At 41.0% G+C, this 18,938-nt stretch overlaps 1 protein-coding gene across 1 annotated transcript in view; it reads left to right on the top strand.

Moving 5' to 3' along the window:
- Fhit (fragile histidine triad diadenosine triphosphatase) overlaps positions 1-18,938 on the top strand; it is a 922,623-nt gene that overhangs the window by 620,471 nt on the left and 283,214 nt on the right. Inside the window, exons 4-5 of the mRNA XM_008827509.3 lie at positions 7,567-7,712; positions 9,948-9,977. Coding sequence (XP_008825731.2) covers positions 7,567-7,712; positions 9,948-9,977 — 176 coding nt within the window. The remainder of the gene's footprint in view (positions 1-7,566; positions 7,713-9,947; positions 9,978-18,938) is intronic.

The following is an 18,938-nucleotide window of genomic DNA, read 5'->3' on the forward strand; positions in this document are numbered from 1 at the left end:
GCTGTCTGATCCCCTGGAACTGGAGTTACAGACCGTTGTTAGCTGCCATGTGGGTGCTGGGAATCAAACTATGATCTTCTGCAAGATCAATCATTGTTCTTGACCACTGAGGCATCTCTCCAGCCCCTCTATATTATTTTCAAAGACAATCTTTGGGCTAATTTTGGGTGAACATTTCTACCCTTATAAGGATCTTCTGCAAGATCAATCATTGTTCTTGACCACTGAGGCATCTCTCCAGACCCTCTATATTAATTTCAAAGACAATCTTTGGGCTAATTTTGGGTGAACATTTCTACCCTTATAAATTTAACATAGAAGATGAAATGGAGTAGTTTATCTAATACCCCAAGCAGAGCTAGATTCAGCCCCCTCATATTCCACAGCATTGTGTTCCTGTCTAAGTTGCAATGATCAGTTTGTACTGTACTACACTTTGGGACATTAGATTGGGAATCACCTTTCTGTTCTATCCATCTTGATAGTCTGTGTGCTGGTACAATCCCTGAATAGAGAGGAGGCTGGAGGTACAGGATGGATAGATGGTGCAGACTTAACAACACACAGTCAGAAGTACTCTTTCATTTGTAAAGCCAAATTAAATCTAATTTGCTCTACGACGTCTTCTTTTGATTTTCCTTGACCATGAGGATTCTTTATCAACTCTAAGATCTGAACTGACCCAAGTTGCAATCACTGACCTTGAATGGTCTTCCATTTGGTCTACGACGTCTTCTTTTGATTTTCCTTGACCATGAGGATTCTTTGTCACCTCTAAGATCTGAACTGACCCAAGTTGCAATCACTGACCTTGAATGGTCTTCCTTGAAACACGTTCTTATCAAATGAACCTTTCTAGTCCAGGTTAAGGGGAGAGTGCATATGTCACCCTGTTAAAATTTTCATGGTTCTTCACAGATGATGAGTACTGGATAAACATGTTAAATTCAATGAAATTTGGTTTGGAGGTTCTATGCTTGATGGCTAAGAAACTGGAAAGGAAGTATTAACCCCAAGCAAATAGAACTTCAAATAAAGAGTGCCTTTATAACCTTTGTATAGTGTGTGGTTTCACCACACTGCCTAAAAGTCCCTAAATTAAATAATACCGCATCTGTACTATTATCTCAAAATAACTGGCATGTAACAGTGACAGTAGAGTTACAAGGGCTCTCTGTGGTTCTTCAAAATTGATTTGTTTTCCCAGAGTTGTATCCGATGAGAAATGCATAGTTAATAACCTGCCACCTTCGGGCAGTACTGTGTTTTCTTTAAAGAGCTAAGTACAGATTCTGAGAAAACGCAAGTGGCAGTGCTTGGGTGCTTTATGTTTGTGGACACATGCCTTTTTGTTCAATTAAGGAGGACAAAAACTGTGGTTGTGTTGAGAAGAAATGATCGATCCTGCTCTGTCTGCATGACATCAATACCATAACACATTTTCTAATCATTATTAATTCTTACTATCTTGGAAGTGCTGTACAAGGCCATTGAAAAGGGGCAAGCTGGCTTGGGTATTCTCAGAAAGTGCAAGCTTCAAGGTTATTACAACGGGTTTCATCTAGTGGAGTATTGTCAGTTCTATAGTCTTCAACTCAAACAAGGAATGGGCTCCCAGCTGTTTCTAGTTTTCCTTAATTACTTTTTTCATTTGTATCTTATCTAAAACAAGGGCTGCCACTCTAGAACCAATGAGCCAAATTTAGCTTGCCTTCTCCTTTTGTAAATAAATATTTATTGGAACATTCCAACAGCTATTCAGTTTTGAATTGTCCATGGTGACTTCTGTATATGATCCATCAACCTAGAAGATTTCTAATTTGCTTCTCAGTAGAAAATGTGGTATTCTGCTTTAGGTTCTTCATGAACCTGCATGGCTACCCTGCAGCCCATGGTGTCTGTAATACTCTGAGTTTCCACTACAATGGGCACTGCTCTCTGCTGTCTGAATTCCTCCATGCTTAAGTCTGTGCTTCCTTTTGCTCTGAGGTGACCCATCCCTGTCTTCTAGGCTGGAGGGACGATAGGATCAATTTCATGGGATAAGTCCACAGTATGCCAAAGCCTAACAGTGCCCTTACTTAAATGGGATTCAGTGTTCATTAAATGACTGTATGAACTACATTTTGTGTTTTGGCAGTGCTAAAGATGGAACTGTAGGCCTCAAGCATTTCGGGGAAGAACTATACCAGTGAGCAACGTCACGGCCTGCTGGGGGTTCATTTTCTTTACATATATTTGTATTGAGTTTTTGTGCATCGCATACAATAGATCTTAGTCATATTTAGAGCCCCTCCCCCATCTGTACCTCCAGAGCCCCCCGCCCACCAGATTTCATGCATTCTGTCATCTATGTTAAGTACTATCTGATCAGGCATTTGTACCCAGATGTCCCTCAGAGCAAGTTCATTCACTGGAGTCTAGTCAGCCTGTCTAGAGTCACTCAGTCTTAAAACTCAGCTCTCTCTCACCCAGCAGTAATCAGTTGCCAGTAGTTCCTCAGCTAAGGTTGAGGCCTGCTGCCCGTTGTGTCAGTTCTAACCTGGGTTTTTATCTGGTTGAGTCAGCATGTATCACGCATTCTCTTGCCACTCCCACAAGTTCATATGAGCAAGTTCCCAGAGGCCTCAGAGACTCTGTTTCCTTATGTTCATGCACCAACTCTGGCTCTTACAATCTTTCTGCCCCTTCTTCCACAATGGTCCCTGAGCCATGAGTGAATGAGATTTAATATAGGACTCCTACCTAGGGACACACACTCTGCAGTCTCTTATTCTTTACACCTTGGCCAGTTGTGGCCTTCTGTGTGCATTATATGCTGTTGCATGAGGAAACTTTGCTGGTGAAAGTTGGGGAATGTATTAGTATTCTCTCTTACCTCCTTTTCTGCTCTGTTCCATGAGCCTTAGATGTAGAGATTCCACTGTAGATGTGTCACTTAGGGCTGGGCATCTCTCAGACATTTATTCTCTCTGTGTGACCAGTAGTGGAACTCTATAATGGACTTCATCTGTTGCAAAAGAAAAAAGATTCTTTGGTTAATGGAGTAGGTATACTTGTCTGTAAAGATAATGATACATAGTTAGCATACCATAAGGAATTTCATTTGTCTAGAGATATGACAGAGATAAGGTTTTCTCTAGGATTTATGACCTCTCTGTTTATGTGTATTTGGCTATGTTTACAATGCCACCTATGAGTTCCCTCCCATTAAGAGTGCTTTAAGACCAATTAGATAGCTGTTGGTTACGCCCTAGATAAAAGTACCACTACTACACAGCTGTAGATTGTTTTGCTGGTCATTGTTGTGGTTCTTAAGCTTTTAAACTGGGATTGGACTATTGATTGATTTTCTCCCTTAGCAGTTTGCATGATGTTCTGTAGAACTATGAGTTAGTCTTCAGGGAGGAGGCTTCCAGGTCCATTTCAGCTTCATTGCTCCAAGTCCTGTGTTTGAAGTATGTCCTGTCTTCAGCAATAGGGTCTTACCTGCAAGTTTCTGGGAGGTAATTGAGTTACATTTCTTAATCACAGTATAAAGTAGTGTTTATAGAGATAGTTTGGGACTCTGAGTAGAAAGAAACCATGTCTAGAAACCGCTTCTGTATAATTATGAGTTAAAAAGTTTTTACTGCCAGAATTATGGTTCCTTTGGGCTTATATGAGATTGGTTTATGTTGAAAATAAGTTTACATTTCTGAATTCACACTCAACATTAGTTCTAACCATGGCACATTTTAAGGACAAACTTCTTTGAATTAATAGAAAAAATTCTTGGACATTATCTCAATTTTGTATATGTGGCTAGATATTAAATTCCTATAATTTATCGACTAAATAGTCATGATCTTAGTACTCAGAGGTAGGATGTGAGTGTATGTTGTCATTTAGTCACTCCTTCCAACAAAGCCACTGTCTCTGGTTCTCTAAGCTCTAGTGAGACTGTGCACAAGACAAAGTCTCTTTTTTCCTATGGAGCTTACTTATTGGGGCAAATGGTTACTGATTAAGAACAGTAGCAGCTGGGGCCCAGATTTGTGGAAGTTAAAATTGAGTGACTGAGTAGGAACAAGAAATGGTAATTGTACAAATCTTTATAGACATAACATTGAGAATGAAATCTGAATGATAAGAAGGAAGCAGCCATGTCAAGATGTTGGGGAGTTGAAATTTAGACAGGAAACAGCCAGGGCAAATCAACCCCTACCTCCCCAAAGTGGGAAAGAGCTTAGTATGTTTGAAGGAAAGAAAGAAGTTGAATGGGCCAGGTGCATAGTGTATGTGGAGAGTTGGGAATGGAGCTTCTCAGGTAAGTGGGCAGCAGCCATAGCAGCCTGTGGAGAGGTCAAAGTGGAGGTTTTGGGCTACTCTGGTTGTCAAAGATCTTAGGGAGTTTGTTGATTCAATTAGTGAATATGAATCGTAGTTAAATGTGAATATTGTTATAAAGGGGCTGACTCTAGTTCTTTGACTCTACGCTGTTCCCCGTGAATGGCACAGGGAGGGTATTGGATGGTATATTTGCAGCCCATCAGCTCAGCCACTCAAATGACACGTGAGGTCTCTGTGTCTCTGTCCAGTGTAACTAACTCCCCATGGAGTCCTGTGAAACCTGTGTGGTCAGGGCCAGGTAGAGCTGGCTAGTTGGCCATCGTCTGGCTTCTAGTCAATCAAAAGCAAAAATTACCTGCATTATCACATGCTAATAAAGCATCTTAAAAGTTTATTTTATTGCACATTAATGTATATGTAAATAAGATGACTTACTATTGGCTATGGAGAGTATACACACATAGACATGTCACATAGACACATAAATGTGTGAAAATGATGCACAAATAAAGTAGCACAAAGTCTTTACCTAGCAGTTTGTGACAGGCCTTTTTAAACACTTTTGTAACATGTAACATTTTTGTAACATGTATTATCATTATTAATGGTCCATAAAATTAGCAAATGTTTATGTTAACATGACCGTCTGTAAGTCCAGTTCCAGGAGACCCAACACCCTCTTCTGACCTCCATGGTCATTGCATGACACAGGTGTACTTACATACATGCAGGTGATACACTCAAACACATAAAACAGAAATAATAAATATTTTAAATATTAGGTCAAGTTAGCCATTAGCATCTGTCCTAGGTGGGTTTCTGTTACTGTGAGAAAACACTGACCAAAAGCAACTTGGGCAGAAAAGGGTTTATTTGTCTTATAACTCACCAACAGAGTCATCATTGCAGTAAGACAAGGCAGGGCTCGGGGCAGGAACCTCGAGACAATCACTGGGACAAAGACCATGGAGGAACGCTGCTTGCTAGCTTGCTCCTTTGGCTGGTGCTCAGCCTGCGTTCCTATACAATCCAGGACCACCTGCCAAGGGGCAACAGCATCCACAATGGACTGAACCCTCCCGCATCACTCAACATTCAGCATCCACAGTGGACTGAACCCTCCCACATCACTCAACAATCACTCAACAAACAATGTCTCACAGTCATGCCCACAGGCCAATAATAGAGGAAATTCTCCAATTCTCAAGAAAACTAACAAATACTATTTTTACGGCATCAATGAAGAAAACCTTTGCTGTATTCCTAAATCTACTAAATTAGTATTTGCTTCAAAGGTAGTCAGATCTGTTCCACCAGTTTCACAGTAAGCAGGTACCTAAATAAAATGTCTTTCCTTCCTCACCTAGGTGCCCTGTACACACATCACATACCATGGTAATTATGGGTATTGTTGGAAGCTTGTATGGTTGTCATCTTGCTGTGGTTGGATGAAATTTAGGCCTAAGGGAGGGTGTAAATTAAAACAGGGAGGAGGAAGACTGGGAAAGGTCTCTCTTACAGAAAAGGCAGCTCTATGGGAGTGGAGGCTGGCAATCTGCTAAAAGGAAATTAAAAGAAATTCTTCATTTCTAAACAGTTCATTGACCCATGATAATAAAATAGCCCTGCTAGCAAAGGATAATTATCTTTTTTAAGTATCAGATGCCCTGTGGGTGAGGGCCTCCCTTCTCTCTTGAAAAATGAACTCAGATTAAACAAATACCCCTTTTCCTAGTTTACTGCTTATGTGAATCGCCTGATTATGAGCAAAGTTAATCAGCTTTCCTCTTTCACGTGGAAATCAGGCCTGTCCAGCTGAGCTCTCTGCACTTCCCCTGGGCCTTGAGTACAACAGTGTGATGCGTTAGAGCGCTTTATATTCTGGTGAGACCAGCAATTGCGAGATTGTGGTTTTATTAGGCCCTGGTGCTGCTTAGCTCCAGGCAGAAGCATGGATTCCTAAAATAACAAGAAAAAAGGTGGGGAGGGAGAAAGGAATAGGAAAAAAACTACATAAAGTTTTTCTTTTTTCTTTTGCTACGATCTGGAAACAACAAATGATATAACTATGGGTATATTTGCATAAACAATCCCCGTGTATGATGGCTGACATTCATTTCTCTATTATCAATAGTGGGAAAGCATTTTAATATTGCCATTCTGTTTTTTACTTACACTACAGCATTCAGTCAATTACATGAGATCTTCAAAACTTTGTTTTAAAATAGGCTTTGCAAGTGAGATGATCTTGCCCACCTGGAGGCTAATGTTTAAGGACGGCTAATCTGAATTATGATGCCCTGTAGGTTAGCTGTATTACAGGAATTTATGACAGGATATTTGTAGCTTATAATGGGTTGATTGAGTTATATCTCCTTTCCGAGTCAAAAAGTGACTGTATATGTAATCGTACAGTTGCAAATCTGTATATATGCATACATATGTTTATGTATAAGTGCGTGAAGTGACTATAAATTTGCTGCCAATGAATGACCAACTTACACGCTGTTTCTCCAGACTTTGGCATTTCCTCAGACCAGCAATGGACCAGCAATGGAACGATGTGGCGTCATCTATCTTGTAGAATGCATTAAGACAGGGCTTTCTTTTTCTCTTTTTATTAAAGATTTAGCTAGAACTATCTTCTGTATTCTGAATAATCAATCCCAGATACCCTTGTCATAACCTACTTGCCCATCTGGCACACTTGCTAGTTGTAGGTGAAGCTCCTTGTTCCATTTCTGAATGTCTATATTCCTTTTAAAATAAAACCAACTGCTTTCATCTGCTTCCTGTGTGTTTCTGTTACTTCTTGGAAAGGGAACTTGGCATTTTTAATCATGATACTTTACCTGGAGAAACCAGATATTCCAGTTTCTTATGCAGTTTTTTCCTGCATGATGCCCTCGAGTACTGGGGACACCAGCCTAGGCACATGGTCAGGTGATAATGGCCCAGAATGGATCCATCATGCAGTCCTCTCTGCAGTGCTAGAGTCGCTCTGCACCTTACCATCCCAGCTCTTAAATTCTTCTGTGTGCCCCAGTGTCTCCTTCAAAGTATAACTAGTTTTGAAGCTCTTTGTGTATGCCCTGGTTGGTGAATATTTCTCTCCTCATTCCTAAGTGTTCAAGAGTTCAAGCCTTGGGTCAAAGGGATTCATTGCTGTGTGTAAACTGCTCGAAGAATGCTACTCAAAGCAAGCCAAACATTCCTTAACACATCTTGCCACAGATGTCCTCGTGTGCCCGCTGAGGCCAGTGGAGCGCTTCCGTGACCTGCATCCCGATGAAGTGGCCGATTTGTTTCAGGTGACCCAGAGAGTTGGGACAGTGGTTGAGAAGCATTTCCAAGGAACCTCCATCACTTTTTCCATGCAAGTGAGTACACAGATTGTTCAGAAATGATGTTTTTTACTTCCTTTCCAAAGCTCAACATGAGGCTCTCTACCCCAGACGTCTCCTGAGAAAGGCAACTGCATTTGTCTGCATTTACATAACAGCAAAAAAAAATAGATATTACAAATTCAAGACAGCTCTGTCATCCATTGGCTCCAAGGCGGCCTATGGAATGACATTGCAGGTAACGTCTGCTGTACTGTTTACAAAGCAGGTGGGAGTCCTGGGCAAAAGATTTAAGGGAGATCTTATGCTAGAACTGAGGCTGGGCAAGTCACTTTGCTCCATGGTGACTATGTTCTGAGCATGCACAGGCTGAGCCTTGCTACAGTTCTGGGGGAGCAATGACACGAAACCTAAGTTAAGCCTTCTCCTCACAGGGTTCTTTTCTCTACACTGCAGTGATGTGTCGTGGGTTGGTCCAAAGCTGGATCGGCCGATTGGATATGGCTCATTATACAATTAAGAGATCTGCAGGCAGAACTTGGGCCGATACCAAGTTGAAAGGAGGATGGCCATGATACATCTGGACATTGAGTAAATAAATAGTAACATACCATGATCCTCTTCAGATCCCCATGAACAGGGCTTTGGGCAGCAGTGTATATGTAAAGCCCCTTGTGCTCAGAAGTGTGACAGCTGTAATTATCCTCGGGCATGACATCAGTTTCTCCAACATGTGGGGACTGTGTTCTTAGCTCTTCAGATAAACTGAAGGTTTGCTGTCTGCATTAATTATTTTTCTCATTGCTGTGATGCAACATCCTGACAAAAGAAACTTGAGAAAGCAAGAGTTCCTACTGACTCACAGTTTGAGGCTTGGGAAGGCATGCTGATAGGAGTGTGAGGCAGCTAGTCACACTGTGTCCATACTCAGGAAGCAGAGGGTGACGAACACTGATGCTCAGCTCACTTTCTCCTTTTGGTTCGGCCCAGGACCCCAGCCCATGGAATGCTGCTGCCCATATTTAAAGTGCATCTTAATGTCCTCAATTAACCTAGTCTAGACTTTCTCACAGACATGTCCAGAGACTTCTTTCCAAAATGATTCTAAATCCTACCAACTTGGTAATCAACATTAACCACCATGTCATCCTTTAGCTTTCTTCTGTGGGCCTCCCAAAAAAGCAGGTAAAGATGTCAGTGCATTAGGTCTATTAAAATCTCTGACTCTAAATAATGTTCATCCCTTTCTCAAAAAAATAAAAATATAGGGGGCTGGGGGCATGGCTCAGAGGTTAAGAACACTAACTGTTCTTGCAGTAGACCCAGGTTCGAATCCTAGCACCCACATGACAGCTAACAACTGTCTGTAACTCCAGCTCCAAGGGATCCAACAGCCTCTTCTGTTCTCTGCGGGCATTGCACGACACAGGTGAACTTACCTACATGCAGGCAATACACCCATACACATAAAATAAAATAATAATAAAATATTTTAAGTAATATTTTTAAGTATAAATAAATAAATAAATAAATAAGAATGGTTGTCTGTGTTGAGAGTATTTACACAGTTCCTAAATACCATTTGAGTCACCTTCAGACAGGTAACTCAACCTGTGGTGGTAGGTTTATCAAGGCGATGTAACGGTTTCCAGGGAGACCAAGTAAAGGAAGTGGATGAGAGCAACTGCCAGTGTTTAACAAAATATCAAAAAGAAAATCATAGTATGGGAAATACCAGTCCTTGTTATCTGAACATTGATATATTAACATAAGCTGGGAGAGGGAATCCATGTGGGTAAAGTCTCCCTCCAATGGTCACTCCCGCTTTTCTGCCCCAAGGTCACAGTGAAAGGCCTCTTCTCATTTAAACAATTCATATTCTTGTTGGATTTCCTGAGTAGAAACTTAATCAGACATTAATTAAACTACTCTGACTTTAAGATAACCAAAAGGTGTGATATTTCACCTCCCTAAACATTTTCAGCCTTACTTTTAATGCAATTAAAACCTTAGCCAAAAGCAAAGAGCATAAAATTTAGCAAGGGGGTGGCTCACTGGATAATTCATATGACTTTATCCATCGCTCCTCACACTCGGCAGGAAATGGAGAGCAGGCTGGGCCCACACATTTGAAGTGAGTGGTCCCCATGAGAATACTATAAATTAACACACAATGAAATTGGATCTAAATTATTAACGGGCGATATTTCTGAATAAGCAGGCCAAACCATCAGTCAGTCCTCACCTCTGTTCTTTTCCTTTTACTTCTAGGATGGTCCCGAAGCTGGACAGACTGTGAAGGTGAGTGCTTATTATGTGCATACAAATTAATAAGGGACAATTATGGGAACTAATAAAAAATCACAACGAGTCATTTGCAGCACATTGCTGTTTCATTGTTATCTTCGAGGTCAGAGAGACCCTCAGTGTTAGAGCCATAAATCCTGACATTATAAACTGTGCCAAACCATATGTTTCCCATTAGTTTACAAGACATTTACCTTTTCTAGTAAAATTATTACTGTGCAAATGCTGAAACAGAAACTAAATCAAGGTATTCTAAAACACAGTCCAAGAGGTTCCTACGTCTAGGACACGGCACATCAGCTTCATGTGGGTTTTTCACATGAGACTAGAGCACCCGACACATCTTCCTGTCTTCACACGGTCTATTGGTCTATTTTCGCCTATCCCTTCGTGAGTAAGGGGTGTCCTGTGGTGTGTCGGGGTCTCCATCCCTCCCGGCACTGCACTTCACGACTTCTTTCACTCCCACACCTCCTGTTCTCTCTAGCTACTTAATACCAAAGTTCAAACATAATGGGATCAGTGGAGCTCAAAAATGGGTTTTTAAGTGTGCTAGAGAGGAAAGGAGGATTTATTAGGATAGCCTCTGGTTTCCTAGTGAAAAAGATAAGACAAAAGTCCTGGCTGGTTCTGAAGCTAGATTTCTTCCCCTTTCACACAAATGTGAATTCCTGTGTAGTTAGGTCCAATGCTTAAGTGTTAGAAAAAGATACGTTTTTGTTCTCAGAAATCAAAAGCAAGTCAGGCTATGCTACTGATGTGCTTTATAAATTAAAGTTTTAGGACTCTGGGACCAGCTTTGATAGAGTAACTTGGCACCAAATCACACCAAATGATCATGGTTCCTTTCTGATCTTTGTATGTGGCTTCAGTGTTTACCATAGCTGCTGTGGGATGTTTGAAGTAGGATATATGGGAAATTTCTTGGAACATGAATGTCTCAGAGGGACTGTTACCGAATTCCTTATGATGAAAAGAGAGCAGCCCCCCCCCCATTGCTCCAGACACACATGGGGAGAAACTGAGAGGGACTCAGTTTCCCCCACTCCTCTGTCCATAGCCATGTTAGGCATCCAAATATGCAGATGCTAAAAATGATGTAATGCCAGTGACATTGCTTGGAAACTCATTCTCGAAATAGAAAGCACAAATATTCAAATGTGGCTACCAGAGTTTTTAAAACTCAGAATTCCAATGTAAACTCTACGTGCAGTGGAATAGTTAAGTGTGTTATTCAGTATCTGTTTAGTGCGAGTTCTACAACCATTGATAGTATATAAAAGCAGAGCTAGTGTCATGGCAGAATGCTCACCTGCATTAAGTAGACACACAGATTGGTAATAAATACACTGTAAACATAGCTGAAATTTGTATGAACAGGTGTGTTATGTGATCTCAGGATTTTATTTCAAAATTCTAAAGGGTTATGAAAATTATTTGCTATAAATGGACATGAATAGAGATGGAAAATAGGTTAATGGTTACTAGGGACCAGGTGAAGGAGGAAAGAGAGAGTGCTTGCTAATGGAGATGGGTTCTCTTGAGGTGATGAGGATGTTACAGAATTTAAGGGATGGAGAGATGGCTCACTGGATAAGAGCTGTGCAAGCATGAGGACCTGAGTTTGGATCTCAAAATCCACAAAAAAAGCTGAGTATGGCTGTGCAGAACTCTGTAACCCCAGTGTTATGGGACTAGGCTCTTTGGGCCTAGATGACCACCAGTCACCAGCCTAGCTCCATGTTCTGTATAAAATGTTTACCTTATCTCAAGAGAAAAAGTGAAATTTGATAACGCAAGGCACCCAGTGTCCTCCCCTGACTTCCAAATGTACCCCCCAACACACACATGCACTATACTCACATATATAATACAAAGAGGATATTGTGGAATTTCACAATAGTAATTAATGGTTGGGCATCGTTGAGAGTACACAAAACCACACTGAATCATTTACTTGAAAAAGTGTGAGCTAATGATATTTGAATTAGCTCTGGATTAAAAATAGTAATAACCTCACCTGTTAGTGAATAAATGAATTAATTTTCAATTTTTTGTGACAGGGTCTCACTGTTACCCTGGCCCGTGTAGGACTCAATATGTACAACAGGCTCGCCTTAAACTCACAGAGGTCCACGTGCCTCTGTGAATATGCCACCCCTCTCAGCTAAGCCCTGCCCCCTTTTTAAAGCGACAAATAAGCATTGAGTCTATCAGGGCTGAGGACCCTGTCTATAGAATATCTGACTTCAATAACAATAACTTTTTGATGTCCCACTTACCTAACCAGAGTTGTCACGATTTTATTAGCTTTAAAGGGGGTGATGATGGATTCAGTTCTAATTGAAGAACTTATATATGAATTCAGTCACTTATGTATGAATTGTTGAATATAGTTACTATAACCAGCATTGTGCACATGCAATATTACGATATTATTTTGAACATCTTTTAGTCATTTCTAACTTGGTCATATGGTTTCCTCAGTATGGATTTATGAGGTCATCTCACATCCTTTGTGAAATATAATGAGCAATACCCTAATTGGATAGTGATGTTTTGAAAACTGTTCTTTTAGGCCTCGCCTACCTATTTCAAAGTGCATAGTCTGGGTTTTTCAAACTGTGATCCTTATACCACCTGCATGAAAATTTACTTTGGTATTAAACAGTACAACCATCATATAGATTCTCAGTTGTTATGCTAAATCTACTAATTTAGACTGCCATGGTCAGGATGTGACAGTCTTCATTACTATTAAGTATGCATTCTTTGATTTTTTTTTTTAAAGCGTGGGCCATTTCCCAGCCTTGCTATTTTCCAGTGGCAAAGTTTTCACTGATGGTGGCCACGTGATGTTGAAGCATGGAAGTCAGTCTCACGCCACCCGCAGGCAGCCCCTCCGGGAGCAGGGTACCACCTTCAGTATTGGGCTGTTTGATTCTGAAAGCTGCATTCAAGGCTCAGAGCATTTCATGTTTTGAAATTCACACAGTTGCACATTTTGAAGTGAGGTTTGACAGCCTACCATGGGAAGCACAGGGCCGGTTCCCTTTATCTTTGTGTGTGAGATTCTGTGTTGTGCCTGATGCCTGGGTTCTAAACCATTTTTGCCTCTTGCTGGGTGGTAAGAGCAATAAGCCCAGTCATGGTCTTTTTCCCTGAAGCAATGTTGTTATTGTTAATGAGGGTGCACCACTGAGTTGGCCTCTTGAACAAGATAGCACTTCAGGGGCTTTGTTTCTGAGGCTTTAGATTGTGCTCTGCAAAGCGAAGGGTGGCCTGACTTACCCAGTAAGACCCATGTAACAAGGAAAGGGGGATATGGAAGTAAAAAGTGACCTCTTATTTCACAACTGATTATTAGGTTTCCTTCTCAAGTTTAAAAGTAGTGGGACACTGCCAGCTACCAGGTGATTATTGCCATCATCTGGACATCCAGCTGTTTTCAGAAGTGATCTCTTTCTCCTCTCTCAGCCACTTAGTCCTTCCCTGACTGACATCCACCCGAGCTGCCTGGTGAGCATTGTGGTCCCCATCCTATGGCCTGGCTGGGTTTCTGTCAAGGAATTCTTCATTGTCTTTTAATTATTTGTTTGCTTACTTGCGTATGTTTCCTTAATTATGTTGTTTCTTTGGCCTTCAGAGAGTATAAGCTTTATGATGTTGGATTGGGGGATTGTTCATTGATGGAGCTTAGAACATATTTCCCTGGAAGGTAGTCCCTTGGCACCTGAAATATTTTTTTTAGATTTTATTTTTTATTTGTGTATATGAATGTGTCTCTGTGTGTGTAGGAACATAAGTGTAAGGACCTCAGTCCATTCAGAATACTGCATCTGATCCTCTGGAGCTGCAGTTACAGGCAGTTGTGTGCTGCCTGATGTGGGTGTTGGGAACCAAACTCAGGTCCTCTAGAAGAGCAGTCAGTGCTCTTATCAACTGAACCACCTTGTCAGCCCTACACCTGGAATATTTTTAGATGATGGAAACTGGAAACAGAAAAGTCACTTTCTGGTCTTAGTCCACCTTTGTCCCTTAAAGCAAGCCATAAAAGATTATCTGACCTGCCCTAAAAGTAGGTATCAGACCCTTGTCCCAGAAAGTCCTGCTTTTTGCTAGAAAGCAGGAATAATCAGAATAAACAGTCAGCTCTTGATAAGTTGCCCTGGTTTATTTCTATTGATTGTGTTTTCATATCACATATCTTCCTGTCCATATAAATATTTTCCCTGTTTTTTAGGTTTTAATTTCTGAAGCTTGCACAACATATAAAATTTACATGAAATAAATGTGATATAGTTCTCCCCTGTTAATCTGTATGCTCAGTATTCTTAACCGTAAACCTAGCAATAGGTAAGTAAGATAGTTTCCTCCCCTACATTTTCTGTGGCTGTTTTCTTTGTGGAAATACTATGACTTTACTTGCTGTAACAAACTTCTGATCATGAGTTTATAACTTTAGTCAACATGAATTGCAATTGATACATATTTTTTTCTGCTGTATAGTCAGGCAGCTGGTTTCCTGAAATTGCTATGAAGTATTTTCTATATTACAGACATTGGATTATTCACAAATTAAGTTCCTAAATCCTAATCCAGATGGTAATTCCAATCAAACCAAAGCATTAAGGAGTACACCTTCCTTTAAAAGGAATGCTGTTTAATAAGCCTTCCTTGAATGATCTTCTAGGGTTGTCACAGGAGCATTTTGGGTGAAGATGTTTAGGGTATATTGAGTCATCCCAGGTAGGTAATCTCATTAGAACTATTTATAGATATGCTTGCTTACATTCTTCTATATTTATGGTGCTTAACTGTCCTACTTAAAGATTTAATTTTATAGTATTAATGCAGTTGGAAGTGTATCTTAATAACTGTTGAAATATTACCAGCTATTACTTTCCAGACTGCTCTAAAAGAACAAGAAAATAAGTTTCTTAAAGAAATACTAATTTTTTAAAACTTCTGTTGTCTTAAGAGTTTTTTATTTCCTCAGATCTGGTTTTGCACATGACATGGGGCTGTGGCCGTCTTTTTAGAGAACACAATGGGTACTTAGATCTCGGTAAATTCCGATAGTTAATATATTCAGGAATCTCTCAGATGTTCCAAAGGAATATGGACTCTGTAACATGATAGCTCTGCAACTTTGGGCCTGTCTCTTAACTTGTATCAGCATCTATTTCCACACGTTTCAAATGGAAGACCCTACCTGTCATTCTGAGTGGTGATGAGTCAGCATGAGTACATGGGGGGCGTAGTGAAGACTGGATAGGATTTAGATATGTTTATGGAATCTGAACCCAGATGATCTCATTTCACATCCCAACCTTGCCACATGCTGTCACTGGGACCTCTTTGTATGTTGGGGTGGGGGGGGTGGTATGAACGTGTGCATGGTGGCCAGAGGTCAACTTTGGGTATCATTCCTGTCTGTCTACCTTGAGACTTTTCTTTTTCTTTTCATTTCTTTTCTTTTTTTCTTTTCTTTTCTCTTTTTACTTTCCTTTCTAAGACATAGTCTCTTCCTATCCTGGAGCTCACCAAGTAGGCTATTCTAGCTGACCAGCAGGTCCCAGTGATCTTCCTGGATCTACTTTTTCAGTGGAGGGTTTACAAGTGCTCATACTCTATCTAGCTCTTTGTACCTGGTTTGTGGACATCAAACCCAGGTAGTCATGCTTGCAGAGCAAGTGCTTTATCACCTGAACTATCTCTCCCACACTATTTTTCTTTTGTGTGTGTGTGTGTGCATGTGTGCGTGCATGCATGTGTGTGTGTGTGTGTGTGTGTGTGTGTGTGATGTATGAGTCATGCCACATGCCACAATGCACAAGTGGTGGTCAGAGGACAATCTCTAATATCATTTCTCATCTTCCATCTTGAGACAGGGCCTTCTGCTGTTTCTCCACTGCATATAGTAGGCTAGCTGGCTTATGGACTTCCAGGGAATCACCTGTCTCTGCCTCCCATCTCCCTGGGGAGTGCAGATATTATAGATACTCCTGCCACACATCTAGCTTTTACATGGGTTCTGAGCATTTAAACTCATGTCCTTATGCTATGCAGCAGGAACTTTCACCCACTGAGGCACTTCCCCAGTTCCACTACTATTTTTCCTAATACCAATTTCACTTCAGCTTTCTTACCTGTAAAGTAAGGTAAGGGCGGGCCTTAGCAGTATCCCTTGCATTAATAATATTGCTTGTGGTCCTGAGTTCACTTACTTAATGTACACTGAGTTTTCTAACTATGATTGCCTAGTAGCTTGAATTCTTTGAAAAACTTTTTCCTGATTATATGTCTTGGAATTTTTGAAAATCTGGTTTAAACTTGTCCTTGTAAAATTACGAATTGAGCTGGGTGTGGTGACAAAGGATGACCCCAACATTTGGGAATTAGAGGCAAAGAAAAATATAAGTTCAAGACTAGCTTGATGTAGCACACACACACACACACACACACACACACACACACACACACCATATGTGAGGTAGCTTGAAAATCAAAAATCTGCATTATTAATTGGGAAAAATACTGACAATATCTATCATGATATATTTATCCTTTGCTCTGACCTTTGGTGCTTCTGACTAATTCAGTGCCCAGAAAAGTTATCTAAAGTATGATTTCACAGTATGGAAACCTGTTCCCTGCATTGGTTCAGTAGTGGATGCAAATCCAAGATGCTGTTTTAATGACTACCACAGTGAGTCTGTCTATAGTGCATCCCAGCACAAACTCTACCAAGGTGGTGGTAAGAGGCAGTCATGGAAGATTCTCCATGGAGTCAGTGTTTTCATCCTGTTGCTAAGGAAGGTTTGGTGTGCACAGGAAGGAGAATCTTATATCGTGATAATGAAAAGGATTTTTGTCTGTTGTTTATTATTTTCATTTGGAAAGAAATTTCAAAAGAGCTGCAATTTGCCACAGGACTTTTATCCTCTGATGAAAGCCCATGATGAACAGTGACTTGTCTTCTTTTATACTTAATGCATGAGTTTACTGCCAGAAGAATTAGTATCTTTAGGATGCAGTAGCTTTTATCTTGTAGAATTACCTTATAATTTGCATCTGTTCTATGAATAAATCTAATATAACTGAGTTCAGTAAACCAAAGATAGTTGTAATGCTCAGTGGATAGCTTTGGATATGCTTTTGGGGAAATGGCTGATTTAGAGGTGTTGAGTGAGACTCCGGGCTCGCTGTCATGTAAATTTCCGAGCTGACCTTGAGCCCTATCTCTCCTGGCCATAGAAAACACTGGGGTCTCCAGTCTTCTTTCGGAAACGTTTTCTCTCCTATTTAAACCTTCAAGCTCCATCCTAAGTGGGCATTAAAAACTGAATTTTTCCATTTCTGGTTTTTGTTTGTTTGTTTGTTTCCAGCTCAGCTTGGTTTTCTCTTTATTGCTATGGCTCACCCCACAATTTCCATCCTTTCCATCGACCCACTCTAAAGAAGGTTACTGCAAGGAAAATATTCTTGAGGTTGCAAGGCCTTGTGCCTTTAGAAAGGGAATGAAGCTCAAAACAATCTTTATATGTGACAGAGGTTGATAATCAAGAAATCTAAAGCAGAGTGGTAATGGAGGCAAAAGGGGGGAAAGGAAGGAGAGGAGGGAGAGGTATAAGAGACCAGGCTGACCATTGCCCATCCTGCTAAGAGGGCCAGAGAGAAAGCCCCAAACACGAGGAAGTGCAGGTCCCAAAAAAGGGAGGTGCCGCATGAACCTGAAGGTCAAGGACCGGCACCACTTTTCTTTGTAGAATGGATCTCCCCGCTCCACCAACCAGGGACAGCAACTTCACAAATCACAGACACTTTCATCACTGCAGTCAATGGACAGAAAGACGTCTTCCTTGTAGGATTCCTGGTATAGCTGGCCCATCATGGCACCGGCGGGTGGAGTGACATTGTTGATGGTGACAAGCAAGGTGCCCTCAGGTGAGATGGGTTCAGTTCTCAGTTACGGAGTCTACCTGATCAACTGTGGGAGCCGAAGGCGCCAGGCGTTTCTTTCTGTCTAGGTTTCTCATCTGAGGTTTGGGAGGCTTTTTGTCACCCAGATCAGATCCAGATATTTCCACTTGATCCTCTCACATCCAGCGTGGCACTTCTTCAGTGAATGCTCCGTTTTCGGGGGAAGGGGTAGGACTCTGCATTTGTCTACTTTTTTTTTTTTTTAATGTGTATGAGTGTTTTGCTTGCGTGTATGTAAGTGCACCCATGTCATGCATTGCCCACAGAGGCCAGAAGAAGGTATTGGATCCCCTGGAACTAGAGTTATGGATGGTTGTTAGCTGCCACGTGGGTGCTGGCATTCAAACCTGGGTCTTCTGCAAAAACAGCCAGTGTTCTTCACCACTGAGCCATGGTCTCTCCAGCCCTGAATTTTTCTATTTCTAATTGCCTAACTTTCATTTGCGGGTGATGCCTATTGGGCCAAAACACATAAGAAAAAATTAACCAAACGCCATGATTTTCATGCTGTAACTTTGTTTGTTTTCCTATTTTCTACAACTTACAGGCAACTAAGGCAGAAAGGATCCAGTGACCATGGTTGGGGAGGAAATGCAGAGCAGTTAAAAATATAAAGATTGGGACTGGAGAGGTAGTTCAGTGCTTAAGAGCACTGGCTGCTCTTGCAGAAGACCAGGGTTCAATTCCCTGCACCCAAGTGACAGCTAACAATTGTCCATAACTACAGTTCCAGGAGAATAAGATGCCATCTTCAGACATCCATGGGCAATGCATGACCCAGGTACACTTACATACATGCAGGCAATACACACGTACTCAAAAAAATAAAAATAATAATAAGACATATTTTTAAAAATAAAGATTTAGAGGGAAGATTCTAGAGATAGAATGCCTAGTTCCATGTGTCAGATGACAGATGTGTCACCTGTCTGGGGCATGTCCCCTCTGCAAGCCATGTTTGCTGAACCC

The sequence above is a fragment of the Nannospalax galili genome, unplaced genomic scaffold (genome assembly GCF_000622305.1).
Source record: "Nannospalax galili isolate Female #2095 unplaced genomic scaffold, S.galili_v1.0 scaffold91, whole genome shotgun sequence".
In the NCBI taxonomy this organism is placed as follows: Eukaryota; Metazoa; Chordata; class Mammalia; order Rodentia; family Spalacidae; genus Nannospalax; species Nannospalax galili.